Here is a 19,977-nt window from a genome sequence, read left to right as displayed (position 1 = left end):
GTCTCGGACGAATCAGTGTGCGAGTCTCTCTGCCATTTGCGCGTCGGTACGCGACTACGCGGCAGTGGTGATACCAGAATTCTACGTCTGCTAACCGGTGCATAGAAAACTCAGGCCTTATCAAGTGCGTTTAGTACATAATCCTTTATCGACCTTACGATTAACTCGATCAGCATGGCGGATACAGAAACTAAGTAAGTACTACAGATTTTTCTATTGATTTGTCGTAAGAAAATCACACATTTTCACTAGATATTTTTGTTATGTTTCGGTATCGAATAAAATGACGATGGACTAATGATCTTACCGTTTTATAATACCCTTCTTCATTCACCTGTTTTGAATAGATTACGATCGAGTATGGTTTTCTTATTTTCATAATTTTGCTTGTATCGTAGTTGATTGTATACTTTTGAAAGCGTACCTAGTTTTGTAAGAGTACGGCCACGAGAAAGGGACAATGAAACAGAAGAGGGGGGTATACCCTCTCTACGTGATATTCTCAGCGTGATTCGTAAGACGCGTTACGTTCTCAGGATTACCTGCTTTTGCCACGATACATGCTCTACTTGCAGAGCCACTTTTCTGATGGCATCGTTTACCTTTTCATTTTTCCCACTTACAGCTTCAAGTACATGAAACAACGCAATGGTACAACGTGTGTCAATGTTTGTTGTTTATGTTTTTCTTGTTACTACCATCCCATCAATATCTTCCTAATTATTTATGAACAGAATATTATAATTCTTATTCGTAATGCATTTGATATTGTAAATTTAATATAATAACGATTTAAATATTTTCTGTTATGACATTCTCTTAATTCGAGTAATTGATAATCACCATATAGATATTTATATTTTGAGAAAATAAAACCTCGATTACCTACATAAAGAAAGTCTGAAAATATTTTGCAGATGATTGAACGCGCATCACCTTAAAAAGAAAATGTACAACTTATTGATCTATTCCCCCTTACCGACTAGGTGTTGAAAATGCTATTACATATTTTCATTTTTCACTCAATATTTATGAAAGGTAATATATCGCGTTTCTAATGATGAATGTCGTAGCTATTTCTATTTATTTAAGTCACGACGCTATGGGACAGATATATATATATATATACATATACATGTTACATTGATGTATATTTGCGGTCCACGCATCCACGATTTGCCGCGCCGAAACATTCTGTATATGTGTGTTGCGTTGCGTACATGCGTGTGCTGTTGAAAGGAGAGGGTGGTGAGAAGGGGAGTCGAAAACAGGATAATATCAACATCGCTAGGTGCCGCCACAGTTGGCGTCCTATCTCTATTTCTATCCCTCGTCAATCCATCTTTGTCTATAGCTGTATAGTTATAAACCGACACTCAATTTAAACAAATTAAATACGTGTAGAGTTTGTGTTTAATTATATAATAACCCTCGTATTTCTTAATATTTGTTTTTTCATAATTTATTAAAAATATGATGCAAATTTCGTTTGTAAACCTACAAATGACGCTATTGTTATTTTGAACAAAAAATATATTAATTATGTTTCTATTGTACCGTACACTAAATGTTATCTAAGGAAGAAGAAAATGGTTAAGAAATTAAAATGCTTTAATGTTTAGAGACACCACAGTTGCTACCACGCCAGAGAAGAAAGTTGTAGAAGAAGAAAAGAAAACAGTTCAAGATGTTGATGAAGATTCAAAGGCATCTGAGAATGGAGAAACAAAGGAAACCAAAGAAAATGGCTCAAATGAAGAAAAAGAGTCAAACGATAAGGAAGCAGAATCAACAGAGAACGGTGATTCTACAGGTACGCTTCAGTCAATGCAATAGAAACAAAGTATATAAAACTAAATTACAAGATTTAGAACTAATATGTAATGTTTTATAAATATTACTATTATATACATGTTGTTGAATGTTATTTTGTATGAATATTAATATAGACAATAATATGAATACTAGAATTAGCATTACATAATTATTTAAAATGATAAGAAATTTAACTTACATCCGTGCTGATGGTAACAATCCTTCTCTTTATAGATGCTCCTATTGACAGCTGTTGTGTAAAAAGGAAGTCAACAACTTTAAGTGATCCAACAGAGGATACTACCTCTGATGGTGCAAGTCCTGAAAAGAAAACAAGACTTGAAGAAAAGTGTGCTGAAACAGAAAGCAATGGAGAGGCAGAAGCTACAGCCTAATATCTATTATGTTTACTGCAGACTTAATCTATAGATGCAATTTTAACAGTTACCTGAAAAGCCAGAACAGCCAAAATTTATTATCTGTGCATCGTCAAAATAGACGAGCACTAAGAAGAGAAACTTTAACATTGTATTAACGACTTTTTGTGTTCAAACATTTGTGTGTTTACTGCAACCATTTTTGTGAGTCTAATTGGCAATAGCATTGCATATATCCACAACATCACCATACATTTTTATCTTAAATTACTATCATTCATGTTTCCTACGTTTTCGACACTGGACGTCCACATACGTATATTTACTTAGTACTAGATTTGTAAAGTAAGGGAGATATAAATAATATTAGAAATAATATATTTCTGATTCATGAAGATAGATGGTGGCGTGGTGCTTGAGAAAGATATTTATGGAAAATAATTCCATACAGAATTCTTATTCTTTCTAATGCACAAACATGAGTATACATAGATACCTCATATTAGAGGTAGAAGAAACAATATTTTTCTGCAAATCAAAATACATTCCTAAAATGCAATGAAGATCAGCCAAGGATTGTTAATATTTACTGACAAAAATTAGAAAATGAATTATATTTGTAAATTCTATATATATTCATATTCATATTCATATTCATATTCATATTCAATAAATAGATGAATTACCGTATATTTTGATGCGTCAATATTAATACAATATACAATAAAAATAAAAATTATTTAATAAAAAAAAACCTATATTTGCATTATAAAAATTTACATTATATTATTTAACAATCTTTTTATTGCAAGAGTATATAATGCAATTCACAAAAAACTTTTAATAACATATTTGATAATATGTAATTTGTATTTGTATGTATAAATATGCTGATGAGCAAAAACGTTTAATGTTAAATTTGAAGTAACAGCGATACAATATGCTGTGCTGCTGACTTTAATAAAAAGTTGCATATCAAAAACCTCGAAATCTACATGTGATTAAAATATGGCAATTATGTATGTTTGTGAAAAATTAAAAAGAATTTTATATATATTATTCTAATATGAATATTTGATTTATGATGTAATACTTATTGCTATTATATTCTGATAAAAATTTTTGTAGTTACTTTCTTACAAATTATTTTCATACAATCAGAATCATTGTGTAATATTATTTCATGTGTAATAAACATTATCTATGATTTAGCAAAGATTACAATGAACATAAAGTTTAGTTACTCCTCCAAATAATATAATCACAGGTAAACTTTGTAAGTAATTAAAATTTCAATGCTATTTGCTCTAATTACCAATCAAATTTATCTTTAATTTTAGCAAAGGTTGTATAAGAATATATTGAGACATGTTCGATAACAAAATAGTTGATTTAAGAACAATGTTAATATATTTATGTTAGACTTCTGTTTCATGTACAAAATAAAAAAATAATAGTAATGAAAACATTTTGTACATACCATAGAAATGATAAAAAATGACAAATACATTTTAAGTTATTTTTGCACAATTCGTAAACTCAATAGTGTAATAATGAAAATAAATCGTCATAATCGATTCTATATAAGCACATTAATGTAGAATCCTAAATGAGAAATTGCAAAATGTTCATATTTTGAATTTACAAATTTGTACTACATTACTCAACATAGACAAATTATTAAAATTAATATTGAATATTTAAAACCCATTACTTTGAATTTTTTTATATCCTTTTTTCTAACAATACAATAAAAACCTCTTGAGTTATTGAAATGTGAAACTCATAAAATTCAAATGAAACTGAAGAATTTTCTTATAATGATATTAGAGATCACTATTTCATTGATTATAAATGAAAAGCATAGAAATTGTTTAAAAGTGATTAAACTTTATCACCATTTTCTTCACTCTCATAAATGTGAAAACATAATTAAATTAAATTCGTTACAAATAAAAAAAAATGTAAATCTCCTTTTAACATTCAAGACTGTACTACATATTATACAAAGGAAATTTTGTCTGATTAAAAATATGTGACGCTGAGAAAATCTCATTGGTTTGCTATACCTCTGACTAAAAATGTATCATGAGTTAACGCATTGGGAATCAAAATGCAGAAAATTACAACAAATAATTAAAATGCCAATAATGAAGTTTCTGTTAAAAGATTGATAAATATTGGAACCTTCCAAAGAATTAACAATATTTGTTGCAGTCTTGAATAATTTACTTGTATTAAACATTGAAAATATAATTTCTAAGAACAAAAAATAATGTAGCTTCACAAAATGCATTTAAATTTAGTGGTAATAAACATTCATTTATAAAAGTAGTAAATTTACTAAATGTAAAAAAGTAAAATACATGTATCCAATATGTAAAAGAAAAGATTGAGAATTAAATATGAGAACTGGACGATATAATGGAAAATTTACTCGACTTTTCAAATATTGATTTAAATGATAACAGTCTTTGTTATGTTTATTTGACTAATTATTAAAATTCATTCTTTAAGAACACTTATTCATGTATTCTTATTTCATGCTTTTTAAATATATTTGTATTCTTAACAATTTACTCAATATGCTTATTTTATTTTCTTATTAATCCTTACATTGTAGAACTATAAAATGATTGTATCTATTCAATGCATAACCCTTTGCTGTTCGATCCTGTAGCAGTCACATGGTTTTGTTTACACGTAATCCGAATTGAGCGTAGGAGCATATAATAGTTTTAATAGTGTTTAAAATAATACTCAGCGTCATCTGTTAGAGAAATGAAAGTTTCAACAAATTTGTGACAGATGTACATATGATGTATTTGTAATGCGCGCTGTGTTGTGTTCATTTAAATTGTGTAATGAGTATTTATGTTTAAATATTTGTAATTAGGTGACATACTTGCAAACAAATTTCATCTGATCACATTATTTATATAATTATACAAAATGAGTACAAAACCGGTTTTTTTCAAACCCGGTACGTATATATAATTATTTTAAGTTTATTATCTATACAAGTTTTAATGAATATAGTCTTGGGATCTTAATTTTGATGACATATTATTTGATAATCATAAATAACGTGAAAATGTAAATTTATATATAATACATTTATCATGTCATATATTCGTTGAATTTCTGATTGTAATATCACTATTATCTAACCTAACCTATTGAGTTACTAATTCACATTTTATATATTGTATTTTCTAACTCAATTTAGATTTTGTACATCTGTTATGTTCGGAGGTAATTTATATGTGTTTATAAATTTTTAATGTTACAGGAGATAGCATGTGGCAAGAAGATAAGCCAGATATTGATGCCCATTCATGTACACAATTTGTATATAATGCGCATCATTCTCTTGCACTTGATATGCAACGTCAACGATTGCCGACATTCAAGTATAAAAGTCATATCATTTATTTATTTGAAAAATATCAAACATTAGTTTTAGTTGGAGAAACTGGATGTGGAAAGAGTACACAGCTTCCGCAGGTATGTTTAGACTTCAGAAAATTAGTTTTATTGATAAGGTAGAATTCAAACAAATAATATAGTTATATAGAACATTTACTGGAAGTAATACTATTTTATGTGTATCTAAAATGAATAAAATTACAAAAATGGCTATAACTTGGGAACAAGGTCAAAAGTCACATATTTATATGAATTTGTCCCATTGTTTCCATATCTTCTATATACAGTTGAACTGGATCCCACATGTTATAAAACACTTATACTGTTTAACAGTCATTATACAATTGTAAGCAATATGAGAAATACAGTAGTGTTAAAATAAGTTTAATCATTTCAGTAATTTTATTACCACATAGGTGGTCTACAGCACCACACATGTCATAGTCCTTAATAGTTATGTATAAACAAAGAACATTACATTAATTTTATGTAGTATGTTGTGTATCCTAGCAATGGTTTATCAATTTAAATGAAAAATTTAAAAAAAACATTATATGGGAAAATATATTTTAATGTGAAAAAGTTACTAAAAATTATGTTATTATATGTAATAATAATACAAAAATAATTTCAAATTTATCTTTCAGTATATGTAAATAATGAAAAATGTCCCACAAAATATAAACTTACATTCTTCTTTACTACAAACAAATGATATTCCAAGATGTCCAAATAATAAAAATATCTAAAGTGATAAGGACTAATGAATCTAAAATGATAAAGATTTATTTACACCAGTTGGTGAATACCACTAATTGTGTTCAATGTCAAAAAGAAAGGTCAATAATACATATATCTGTTTTTAGATTAATACATGAAATGTAGGAATGCTATTGTCTTTTATGCACAATGCTCAAACCCTATAAATATTTAGAAAAACATTTCATTACAGATCATATATCAATTAACATTTTATGAAAGTTGGGTATAAAATAATAATATGATGTCGTAGAATTCCCTACACAATTCCAAGCAGCAATCGATGTGTTGATCCTCTTGATACAATGAACCTATAAATATAATATGGATTTGTAAATATTTTTATGAACAATACATACCTTGTATTGTCTTTTAATTTATCTTTTTTACTGTAATAATTTGCACAAAATCAAATTGAATAATAGAAACTTTCTATAAACTTATAGATCATTGGATAAATAAAACTGATTTTAACAATAATGCAATACTCATAAATTAGGTTTAGTAATTAGTATATATATTATTATATATAGTAATTAAACAATAATTGCTGCATTACAAGCATGCTATACCCTGCAAAATTATTATTTTTATTGGTCTTATAATGCACAGTGTTAATTTTATTTATATAATAATTAAATATAATACATTATTTTATATAATTAAAGAATAAACATTTTGTTAATTAAAATATCATTTTGAACATTCCATATTTTGCTTTATTCCTCAATTCAAATACTCAGATCAATTTTAATTCATTTTAATGTTATGTACTTATTGATGCATTCACTATTGTGTCATCATGTATTAGTGACAATGTTAATTACTATAACTAATTTTGAGTTTTATAACGTTGTAAAGTTATCTGTTGTAAAGAAAATGTTAAAAGATTAATATTTGTAAATATGTTACAATAAATTTTCAATTACTACATGTATTTTAACATGAAAAAAATTCTCTAGTAGAAAACTTATCAACACCATACGCGATGTTTCACTTTCGTTTGAGTAAATAAACTTTTTGTCATATTAGTCATTATTTGAATACATAGTTATTCTTTCGTTAATGTTATTTTCGATCGCACTAAATTTTCCAATGCCGGATTCCTTATTATTGTTCATATTTTTGGATTAATCGACCGACGTCCGGTTCGGGCCTAATTAAATGGGAGTCTACTGTCTACATGTCTGAGAAAATGAAAATATTTAATTTACTTTAGTGTAAATAAAAAATAAAATATTGGTTCAATCGTTTGTTGTCTAATTGTTTAATATCTTAAGAAATGTAAACTAAGTATTTGATTCATCAAATGCCACCCATAGAAAACTTTCACTTTAAAACTAGCTCTGCATAAAAAAGGTTAACTTACAATAGACAAGCACAAAGTTTGCACAACTATGCATTTCATAATTAATATATTTAACATAATTATAAATTAAATATTTTTAAAATTCTATAAAGTATATTTTGTTTTTTAATTTATTAAAGTATCTAAAACATATTTTTTGTTTTTTATCGGAACATAATAATTTTATGGGTAATTTATAGATGTACATCATTTTTTCAGGTTTTAAATTATATATTAAATTTACTTATTTATAAACTCTTTTTCAATAAGAGATATATGCATATAAAAAATTTCGCCTGTAATTGGAATATTTAGCGATTTATAAGGCGCGCACGCGTACGAACATTAGTAGAAGTTATGTGATTTTAACGTACCTATCGCCATTCTATTGTAAACGCAAACAAGTTCGGTAGTAGTTCTCTGTCTGCTTGAAGTGTAATGTGCACTAGTAAAATTTGCCGATTACTGTGACTTTTGTAAAATTATTCCGAATAATTTGATAATCAGACATGTTTTATAAACGAGAACGTTACGAAATAGTAATTTTTACAATCAACTGTTCCATTATTGAACGTTTAAGAGAAATTATGTGACAATAGTGCGACTGAAATGTCACGAAAAAAAAATTCATATTATTCTGATAAGATTAAACTACAGATAAAAGAAACAACTGAGAATATTATTTAAACAAGATATATAATTACATATATTTACTGATATTGTATCTCATTAATCCATTGAAGTAATACAGTTGGAATTTGCAAGATCCCATCTAATCATGTGGAGCCACTTTTGTCACATCAAATATTTCGAAATATAACATCTTACGTTGCAAAATGAAAAATTGTTAATTATAATGGTTGTTGACAATTTGTTTGAAAACGTATGAAATAATGTAATATAAAATAAATAATTCATCGAAATCAAGTGAATGATGTGATGAGTTCAAAGTTTGAATAACTACATATATTTTTTATCTGTGATATACGGTCATTACATCGAAAAATTTAATATGCAACAATGTCGTTCTTTTAAAATAATAATAAAAAAAAATGTTCTTCAATTTTTTTTAATTTATATATTGCCAAAAAATATATCTAATAAACAGTTAGTAGCATCATAGAAGAAGAATATAATATAAAGGGAAAATATGGTGTGGACATATGATTAAAATATTTTTCACATCATAAAGAAGTGCCAAAATCATATAAAATGTTTGGTACAACAACTCTAGTAAGCAGGTCATTCCTAGCAATTTTGATATTAATGACATTATATTTCTTTGGAATGGACCTTTTGCTTTACTCTAGAATACAAAATTATGATGTAAGACCAACATCAAATGGTACACGATATATTTCAATCATACCTTGTGATTTTAATCCATTGTGCACAGTGACTGTGAAAGGATTAATGCTTGATCATCCAAATCATTTTCTTCTGAGTCCTCTTGCGGCTATCATGGACAATCTGTTACACATTAGCAACTCTTGGACATGGGTAACACCAAATGCAATCAGTTGCTTTCATGTGGTAATAGCAGTGATAGCTGGTAAATGTGTTTCCAGTGATTCATTGTCTCACAGACGCTTAGGTGTAATACTCTTTCAAGTAAGGACATGGTTGGATGATTTAGATGGACATGTTGCTAGAAAAAGGGCAAATATTGATGGTGAACGATCAGATGTTGGTTCAACTGGTTACATCATTGATGGTGTCTGTGACGCTTTGGGTTGTATTGCTTTAATTATTGGCCTATACCAATTTCTTGCCCGTAATTCGAGCAGACGTGGAGGATATGATAAGCTGCCACAACTACCTGTTTCATCGGTCCTTGAATCTGGAAGTATAACATCAAAAACTTCAAACGCAGCACTTCGTAATATATTACTTATGACCGTCCATTTGTTCCTGACCAGTGCAGCCTGGAATCGATATATATTCTTATATCAGGATCTTCTTGAGACTAAATTTAGAACATCATCGATTAGTAAAGAACATTTTTATGCTAGACAGACAACTGTATTCAGAAGTTTGTCATTTTTGATAATAGTTTTTTGCTGGAAATTCATTAATTTTCATGCTGTCATGGATTATCTGCTTTTAGCAATATTTTTTGATCGGATGCGGGAGTATATCAGACTTGTAAGATGGTCATCATATGTAATTGTATTGTTGCTTGTTTATATAACCGAATTTCATTTTCTACGGGCCTATGCATATGTACAAGGTGTACCATCATTTATCGATGAAGTGATAACATCATCTGATGTTTTCTCCCAGGGATGACAATATAAATCTTGGAAAAACTTGTTTTCTACATTTTTTAATCGGTGATATATAATGACCAGAATAATTCTTATATACTAAAATTTGCAAAGTCATTTATCCAGGAAAATAATATTTCAACAAAATTTTTTGTATTTTATATTTTTCTGCATGTATTTTGTATAAATAGGAGACTGATGTATGGAACAGTATACATAACCCCTTAAATGTTAAACTGATAATATTTGAATTTTATTTGGCTTACAGATGTAACGTTAATAAGATATTTGTGTGGTATTAATTTGCTAATAATGCTATCATTTTTTAATAAATTAAGTTTTTATTTTCTAAGCCAATTAAAAGTTCTAACAAGTATTATCTTATGCATTATCTTCAAAGTAAAAGTTATCAAAACAATCTGGTCTTCCTTGTTCAGTATCTATGCATTATACCGTAGTGTTTTGTATGTCCAATATGGTTATTAAACATCTGTATTTCTATCTCTGTGATCTTCAATATTGACAAAACAGTTGTTATTTGTTTACAAATTCATTTAAGGGGATGATGTATAAATTTAAACTAATAAACAAAATAAACTGATGGAAAATATTTCACATTGATAATGGATTTGTATATTTCATACAGTCTTTAATTTAAATAATGATAAATAGGTTATATTTGTTACGTGTATGCATTTATGTATGTATTTATGATGGATGTATTTATGATGAACGTATATATGTATTGCGCGCGCGCGCGCATATATAAAATTTTTTCATTGCTTTAGATGACGAATGAGTACATCAAATTCCCACGTATATATCAGACTTGTAAGTCTAAATATTTATATAAAGTATAATATATGTATGTATATACATATGCATATATATACATACAATATGTATTTATGTTAAATATATGGGCTGAATAATATATGTTACTATGTGATAATTGTTATTGCCAAGTACGTCACAGAATAATTTTCTATTTTTTACACACATTAGTTAACAATCTCTTGCCTTTATCTGCATATGTATTTTGATGTGATCTAGTGTCGCGAGTTATCTAGTTGTAGCACTTGTAAGTTTGCCGAAGTTACACGGTAGGTTTTTAAGGTACATAAGCCTTTATAACGAGCTTTCAATAAAATCCGATATAAATATGACATTAAACTACAAAGACGTAATACATGTAATAATATACCGCTACCGGATTACCCATACTAACATTCAAGCTGGCAGATAGATTTGAAAATGAGGAGCTTCGCGTTGAACTTGAAGAACGATGAGCGGAGTTAAGAATGTATTAATCAAGTTTATATGAAATATAATCTCTATTGTTCTGGCGTATGATGTTCATTCAGTTGTCCTGATCCAATGTACAATAAGAACTAGATTTGCTTCTAATATTATAGAGACGATTTCCTATCATACTGCAAAATTTCGAGCTAAGAATACTGGTAAATCTATGATACAATAGTATGTTTTACTTAAATTTTTGTATTTCAAATATATCGTGCAGTACAATATTCTTTACCAGTTATTCATGGTTTTGGAGTGACGATTAAATGACAGTATGTCAACTGTGGAAACCGTTAATATTTTTGAATATTTCAATTTTTAGTTCTCTCCATTATCCACTATTTATTACTGTTTTTATAATATTTCACTATTATTTTAATATTAGTGTTAGGGAAACACAATTTTTCTTAACAGAAATATTTTTTATTTTGTAGTCTTTATTATAAACACACAAAATCTCAATTTCATGTGATTTCCAGTTCAGCAGTTATAATTTATCAAACAAATTTAACATTATTTTTCAAAGACCTGTGAGATTAATAAATTTAGAATTTTGAAAAATTCTTTAGGATACGTTTAAGTATTGGTGAAGATTACAGCATACTCAAAATTTATTCAAATCCAAAATGTTACTCCAAAAAATGTTCGATTTGACATGAAATAATACCAAAGAGGTGTTGAGGCTTGAAAAATCGTAATCTTGGAAAGAATCTTATCTCAATAAATGAAAATTAATTCCTCAAACAAAAGAAATAACTTCTTCGTTTTCAATACTTTTCTGTTATTAAAAATTTGCGGGGTGATGCAGAATAATGGACCACCTTTTGTAATCATGTACATAATATATAGCAAACAAATGCACGTTTATTTTATAAAATGATTACAGTATCTTCTTGAAGCAGGATGGTGTACAGATGGAAAAATGATTGGCATCACGGAACCAAGAAGGGTTGCAGCAACCTCTTTGGCTAATCGTGTTGCTGATGAGCGTAACTGTGTTTTAGGCACCGAAGTTGGTTATTCTATACGTTTTGATAATTGCACGGATGAAACAACAAGGATCAAGGTATGTTTTCGTGTGTTAATTCAATCGAGACGAAGAAACAATTTTCAAACAATTGGACAAATTATTTTGTTACTGTATATTGTTCTTAATTTATACAATTAAATTAGAATACGATACAAAATTTAATACGAATATGAATTCAATACTATTGAAGTTCAATAAAATAGAAAAGAAGGCAGAGTAGAACCGAAGTATGTTACTAAACATTCGGAGCATATTCTGCTCATATTAACGACAAAAGGCACGTTAAAATAGGTTTTCTCTATATAAACACGTTTTCTTTTTTTTTTTTTACCTTACTAAAGTCTTAACTTATGTCATTTAATTATTAATAATGAGAACGATTGGACACCATATTAATAATAAAGCGTCTTAGTCTATATGATGAAGAATATGTCTATTTTTTTCCAACTCAATATTCTAAATAGATTTTGAGTTTTGCCGTACACGCTTTTGTTGGACAAATCGTATCCACTATAAGTAAATATGTTTCTTCAAGAAGAAAGAGAAAATTTTCGTATGTGTGCATTTCTGTGATCAAAATCGTCCCATTTAGTGTATATCGGTGTTATCTTTAGTTTCAGGTTACTATAAAGATGGTAAACGTAACATAATGAGACGCGAAAGAAGATCTCCACTATCAGTTAGTAATGTGTTAAGATGAGTAGAATAAGCTCCTAAAATTTGGCCATCTATTTCGGTTACACCTTGCACAAATATAATTCTCTATTTAAAAAAGCATATTAACATGTTGTATAAGCATGTTACGTACTATTAAATTTAAAAAAAAAGTCATTATCTTATTATTCATCGTATCGGCAGTACATGACAGAGGGAATTCTGCTTCGTGAATTAATGAGCGATCCCTTGCTGACTAGTTACTCGGTTATCGTTGTGGATGAAGTACACGAAAGGACCCTTCTTACCGATATTATTATGGGACTGTTGAAAAAGATAATGCGGGTAAATCAAGTGTTATTAATTTTATATACGTCATCGAATCCAAATAAAACTGTTGCACCAGACGTTACGAGCAAATTGTTTAATTTCAGAAACGGAGGAGCTTAAAAGTTGTCGTTTGCTCTGCTACGGTTGACGCGGAACAGCTTCGAGACTTTTTTAATACGGGTACAACAAAAGACACTGCTGTCATAATGACAGTCGAGGGTCGACTCTATCCAGTAGATATTTTCTTTGTGAAAGGTATATGTGTGTACGCTAAGTGAAAGGCGGAAGTATTCGTACAGCAGGAAAAGCAAAGTGCACAATACGAGTCGCTGAAGAAACATTAAAATTTTGATAAAAACACTTGAATTGTAATTTGAAGTTATAGACTAATGTAATCTCAGACGAATCAAAATTCAATATTTTTCAATCGTACGCGTTGAGACAGGTTTCACGAACGGTGTTTGTTGATATAAGTTTCTTTTGCAAAGGTACCGCGCTCTTCCGATAAATTATTATCGAAAAGAGCTCACTGAAGGTTGTTAAGTAGAAGGCTTGTTTTATTGCATTGTTAACATTGCACAACAGTTTTCTTAACAAGTGAGTTTTCAGTCATTTGCTTACTCAGTTCTACGAAGCTCTTATCTATTGAAAGGTTTCTGAAATCTAACATTCACACTTTCCGAGTTCTAATTGAGTTGCGGTGTGAATTTTTGTATTATTATGTCGTCGTTCGTCTGCCAACTATTATATAATCGTAATAAGAATCTTGGGTAAAAACTTTTGTTTATCGCAATATTTTTGTTCTCGAATCAAACGATAGAAAAATGTTCGTGCATCTGGGATTAAAGAATCGGTAGTAATCGATTTAATTTATGAATACATACGCGACCTTACAAGAAAGAAAACTTACAAAAAAGTGTAAATGATTTACATGAAACACGTATTATTTTCAACGATATCGAGATCTTAAATACATTATAAATGGACCTTATAACGTGTTTCGTGTTTTATCGATATCTCCTCAATCACGGAATCTCAATCCGCATCGATTACGAGTGGTAGGAACTCGTAAACGTACACGAAAACTCTATCGCGCATCTAAAAAGCGTATGAAACGGATTCTGAGGAAGAAAAAATAATATGTTATTCGAATTGATACAAAATTTAGTACAATCGATCAGATTGCGCAAGAAATTCATTCACCGAAAAGGATTCTTTACCGAATATTAATAATCAGTTTCTCGTAATGTACGAATACTTTTGTCATCTAATATATGTATATTCATTGTCAATATGTAAGATTTATTTATAATACGCTTACTTTGTATTTCAGAGCCAGTCGCAAATTATGTCACTGGCATAGTGGATACAGTTTTGAAAATACATGAAAACGAAGAGCCTGGCGATATTTTAGCGTTTCTTACGGGCTTGGACGAAGTGGATCAAGCAGTTTCTCTTTTATTAGAGCATGCAAAACTTATAAAGGATGGCAAACGTAAGTAGGATTTTATGCTATGTCCTTGTTACTTTTTCAATATTACATAAATGGTTAAGGTAGATATACAGAGATTTTATCTTTGTGTTCATCTTTATTTATCGTTCTTTTTCAGTGAAGCTTTCACCCTTGGCTATGTATGGATCTCTTCCAAATTCAGAACAACTTAAAGTATTTTGGAGAGCTGCCAAAGACACGCGTAAAGTTATCGTAGCAACAAACATTGCGGAAACATCTATCACCATTCCAAATATAGTTTATGGTAAAGACGAATACATTACATATTTATATACAATATTTGTATCTTATTATTAAGAATTCTGAATCATTATTTTAAATCTAGTAATCGATTGCGGTTTTGTAAAAATTCCCTGGTTCGAAGCGGAAACTCAAACAAATTCCCTTGTTATTGTTCCCGTATCGAAAGCTTCCGCTGATCAACGTGCTGGACGGGCAGGTCGCGTTCGGACAGGAAAAGCGTATAGGTAAACATTTCTTTAATTCGTTTATGTTTTATAAAAAGTTAATAAACATTTACTTGTTCAAACATTTATATTACGAAAATTTGATTTATCTTTTTCCGTAGATTGTATACGGAGAAAGCATATAGTGAACTGTTTGAGGCAACGCCACCGGAAATGCAACGCTCTGATTTAGCACCAGCCATTTTACAATTAAAAGCATTGGGCATCGATAATGTATTGAGATTTAATTTTCCTTCCGCTCCGCCCAGTAAAAATTTACTCACAGGAGTAGAATTATTGTACGCGTTAGGTGCAATTGATCGTAATGGAGAATTAACAGTACCATTAGGTATAACAATGGCAGAGATGCCATTAGAACCTGTTTTGGCGAAATCTCTCATGGTATCAGGTACAATTTTTTATTTTTTTATTTTACCATAAGGAACAAGGAAATAATAATTTGGTAAGGGATAGAATATTTTTATTTGAATAGACAAAACTTGAATAAAAATATCTTATTTTGATTCATATTTTTAAAGTAACCATTTTATTTTTAATCTTGAAACATTTAACATGTCTTGCGACGGTGATAATAAAGCTAACATAAACTGTGAATCATATTTGGATCAAATTTTAAGTACAAATATTTTGTAGACCAGCGCTGTCCAAGCCAAGGTCTCATGAGGTCTTTGGGGTTGTCCACTTCCATCCGTATTGTCATGGACATCGCGCGACGTGAAGAAGGTGACGGAAATGCTAGCTTGCAATAACTGCCTCTGTAGCGTCGTGCGGTTTCTCTGACAATGTATTTAGGTACTGTTTCCTCCGAAGAAACGATCGGAAGAGAAAACGCGCGTAAACGTTTCCTACCCTGGACGGCGCTGTTTTAAACTATCAACCTGAAAAATCTGTTTTATTTTCCACAATGAGATATTAAAGAATCGAGCATTAATTCCAATTTATTACACTTTAAAGCAGTAGGCCATAATGTATTGCAAGATAAATAGCTGCTCTTGGGTTTTACATTTTTGAGAATTACACAAGTGTATGGTAAAAATTATTGACTTAACGTTTTAGATTAATCTAGGATTTAATTAGTAACAAATTTCTTCTTCCATCATTTAAATAAAACGACTTTATTTCGTAAACTTTTATGTTACATTTAAAATATTGTTTTAGATGCTTTTACTTTACTGTTGTCTAAAATACTGCTTTTTTTATCTGAAGGTTTATTTATTTCTTAACTTAGTTTAATTATACTAAATGATTTATTAACAAATTTTTTTTGTATATAGGCGAAATGGAATGTTCTGAAGAATTGACAACAATTCTTGCCATGCTTCAAGTACAAAATGTTTTCATAAGACCAGCTGGAGGTCAAGCTGCTATAAAGGCCAGAGTGGCGCATAGAAGATTCGAAGTTGAAGAAGGAGATCTTTTAACGATGCTCAATGTGTATACTGCTTACGAAAAAAATAAAATATCTAGCTGGTGTCAGAAACAGTTTCTTAACTACAAAGCGCTACGACGAGCTACGGAAATTCGAACACAGATACATTGTATGATGAAGAAATTACAAATACCATTGGTTTCGTGTAATGGTAAATTAGACTAAACATCGTACTTCTTTACATACATTATGAATTATTAAACGTCTTGCCATAACAAATTTTCTTCAATTTTTCTAAGGAAACGTACAACAAATTTTAAAATGTATAACAGCTGGACTTTTTCCAAAAGCAGCATACTTACATTATACTGGCGTATATAAAACTGTGCGTGGTAATAGGGATTTATACATACATCCAAATAGTTGTTTATATACACTTCAGCAACCCCAATGGTTTGTACATGAATTTCAATACTTAATTTGTATACCAATATTGTGTATATATTTTAAGTGATCTATTCTTTTTTCAAGGTTACTTTTCTGTGAAGTTCTACAGACAAATAAAACATACATGAAGGACATAACTGTGATACAACCACAATGGTTATTAGAATTAGCTCCTCACTTTTATGAAAAAACTTCCCTGGAAACTACTTAATATAATTTTTATAAACAATTGCAATAATAACAAAAAAAATTTAACCAAACTTTAAATATCTTTCCCCTAATTTATAATTAAGTATAGCATAGAATCATTAAGATATAAATTTAAGTAAACATTACAATAGAAATATTTAAGATATTATTTTATATAGTAGATATCAAACTGAATGCACCAAAAATACTATTTCATGAATAATAATGAAAGCTTAAAGAAATGAAATAGTTTTACTTCAATAGTAAATAACCCAAATAAAAATGTTTTTCTTTAAATTTTTAAGCCATTTGATTTTTAAAACTTTCTATAATGGTGTAGATTACAAAAAATGTATAAAGAAGCATTTTGTTGATAAGTAAGAACATGATATTTGAAAATCTGTGAAAAAAGAGAATTTAATTTTTGTAAAACAAAACTGTTTCTTCAAAAATTGTTTTCTACAGATATACATTGTATAAGCCATGAAGAATAGTATGACCTTTATTTAAATCGTGTTAGATATTTTTTGTAATTTACAAGTTATTAGTTATCATTAATTTACAAGGCACACATATAAAAGGGACATAATAAGCGAGAGAGAATGAGCTACAAGTTTGCATTACGCGCGACGGTCGCTTTAAAACTTCTTTTTAAAGGTATTATCAATCGATTAATAAATTGTACCTATAAAAATAAGTGTAAATATAATTTTATTTGAAAGCGCGGGTACTGGCAAAATTTAAAAGTATTTCATTTTACACAAAATTAAAAATAATTTAAATAGTAGTCATGTTTGGACTAATTTTCATATATGATAAAAAATGTCCACTACACGGACGTTTTGTACGCCGCGTATTGCACATCACATTTTTTCCGCTGAAATAGGAACTATGTGTGTATTCAATGCAGTTGACTACACGTGGAACATGTTCTGACCCACTACAAAATCGTCGCCTGTTGCATGTCACGAGCGGCGGACAAAAAATGTCTGTAGAGTCCTGGTCTTATTCTACTCATTTTTCTTACAAGCATTATTGTCAAAAAACAAAAAAAATTGAGGAAATCGTGCGTTTTCGCTTATAAAACAAAAAAATGATATATTAATTTTCACTAAACAAATTCACATTGGACGCGTATCATATAATGCGACCGACGTATATTGTATCATGGTAAAGGGACAAAGTGAGGGGAGGTGGCTACTAGTGCCTAGTTTCTAGAACTTACTTCAGGCACTGACGAGATATAAAATAGACGGTTCATCTTACCAAAATTGATATCATACGATCTGAAATACCGACCACCCTAAAAATATCAATGATTTTGGAGCGACCTCTTCGTTTAAGAATAATGATTCCAAGAACTATATTCAACTGCATTATCGAAGTGGGTAAAGATAGCGAACGTAGAAAAATGTTCGTGTATATTATTTGTAATTCTATCAAACACATCGGTCTCAGAGAATATTTATATTTCAGTTTCATATACGCTTTTTTATGAATCACAAAAGTTTTCCATGTTACAATATTATATTTATTCTTGAATCTTAAGAAGGTATTCTAAGTTTACTATTACCAGGTATTGCTATGAGGTTGTTGCAAATGCAGACTCGAAAGAAGGTAGATCGAATCGAAATTTCATCGATCTTCTCTTTTAGTTCTATTAAACATATTATCTAACAAAATAAGGCAAAATTGAGAAAAACGCGATACAAATTGTAAAGATATGTTTAGTCCCTTAGTGAACTGGATTGTAGAGAAAGATGTTTGATGCCATCGCAACAGGTGTTCCATTTTTATCCGTATCCCATCGCGATGTATGCAAGCGTGGAAGTATGGCTTACGATGTCCGACAACAGAGAGAGTGTTCCTGATTTTGGCTACTTCCACAGATCGATACTTACTATATTACCGTGCGTTTCACTGTGGCTGAAACCTTTTTTTCCTTGAAGTGAACGCACCAGAGGATGGCAACTGACTACTCACAATCAAATCAGCTATAGGGCCAGTTATTTGCTCACATAACAAGCAATGGTGACCGGAGCGAGGAATGAGTAATTCTCAAAAAAGAAACTATTTATTTAATAATTGCTTTAGAAAGTATGGAAATTCGAACACGGTGGTTTTAGATGTAGTTAGGTATTACATCGAACGAAGAGGATTTATAACATAATACCTCTCATTTTTAATTTGTACTGTATTTAATTTCTCATTATTCTTTGAATGTCTCTTTATTTTATCTTTACGTAAGATAATTATTTAATTGATTGTTCTTTTGCTACCTAATTAGTTATTGAATTCGTACGTTACTTTAGCTAAATGTATTGCCAAATACATATAATATTGTAAGATGGAAAACTTTTGTATCGCACAAGAATAAATGTATGGAACCGAAATATGAACATTTTCTGAGACTAGGTTCGATAAAACCGCAAATAATATACAGAAACAATTTTTCTGTGTTTATCATCTTTACTGATTTTGATGGTGCAATTAAATGTAATTTGTCGAAACTCAATATACTTTAATCCCTTTGATTTCCACTGAACGAATGACGAGCCCTTGACGTAAATCGTGGAATTTTTAATTAGGCAGTAAATTGGGAAAAGTTCGAACTATTCATTGAAATTTATATTTCTACAAGGAAGGTTCAACGTCGAATAACATAGTTGATTCTGAATAAT

At 29.4% G+C, this 19,977-nt stretch overlaps 3 protein-coding genes across 6 annotated transcripts; all 3 read left to right on the top strand.

Annotated features, from left to right (window-relative positions):
* LOC143151530 (uncharacterized) lies at nucleotides 1–3,410 on the top strand. The gene is made up of 3 exons (XM_076320782.1): nucleotides 1–194; nucleotides 1,623–1,813; nucleotides 2,050–3,410. The coding sequence occupies exons 1-3, from the start codon at nucleotides 175–177 to the stop codon at nucleotides 2,208–2,210; spliced, it is 372 nt and encodes a 123-aa protein (XP_076176897.1). The 5' UTR covers nucleotides 1–174; the 3' UTR covers nucleotides 2,211–3,410.
* A 1,441-nt stretch (nucleotides 3,411–4,851) lies between these two features.
* Nucleotides 4,852–17,484, top strand: LOC143151101 (putative ATP-dependent RNA helicase DHX35). 4 transcript variants are annotated; one of them, XM_076319914.1, is made up of 13 exons: nucleotides 4,852–5,175; nucleotides 5,485–5,699; nucleotides 12,184–12,363; nucleotides 13,186–13,326; nucleotides 13,416–13,566; nucleotides 14,645–14,806; nucleotides 14,922–15,068; nucleotides 15,150–15,291; nucleotides 15,393–15,679; nucleotides 15,925–16,014; nucleotides 16,566–16,871; nucleotides 16,960–17,113; nucleotides 17,192–17,484. In XM_076319914.1, the coding sequence occupies exons 1-13, from the start codon at nucleotides 5,145–5,147 to the stop codon at nucleotides 17,316–17,318; spliced, it is 2,133 nt and encodes a 710-aa protein (XP_076176029.1). In that variant the 5' UTR covers nucleotides 4,852–5,144; the 3' UTR covers nucleotides 17,319–17,484. The 4 variants fall into 4 exon arrangements, with proteins under 4 accessions (XP_076176029.1, XP_076176030.1, XP_076176032.1 ...); XM_076319915.1 differs by lacking the exon at nucleotides 15,925–16,014 and having other exon boundaries at nucleotides 4,856–5,175; nucleotides 17,192–17,483; XM_076319917.1 differs by lacking the exon at nucleotides 4,852–5,175 and having other exon boundaries at nucleotides 5,535–5,699; nucleotides 12,200–12,363.
* On the top strand, nucleotides 8,107–10,270 carry LOC143151103 (ceramide phosphoethanolamine synthase-like). Its single transcript, XM_076319921.1, has one exon. It carries the CDS (start codon nucleotides 8,941–8,943, stop codon nucleotides 10,015–10,017), a length of 1,077 nt encoding a protein of 358 aa, XP_076176036.1. The 5' UTR covers nucleotides 8,107–8,940; the 3' UTR covers nucleotides 10,018–10,270.
* Nucleotides 17,485–19,977: the final 2,493 nt, after the last annotated feature.

The sequence above is a fragment of the Ptiloglossa arizonensis genome, chromosome 9, assembly GCF_051014685.1.
Source record: "Ptiloglossa arizonensis isolate GNS036 chromosome 9, iyPtiAriz1_principal, whole genome shotgun sequence".
In the NCBI taxonomy this organism is placed as follows: domain Eukaryota; kingdom Metazoa; phylum Arthropoda; class Insecta; order Hymenoptera; family Colletidae; genus Ptiloglossa; species Ptiloglossa arizonensis.
This window is presented reverse-complemented; position numbering and strand designations above follow the sequence as displayed.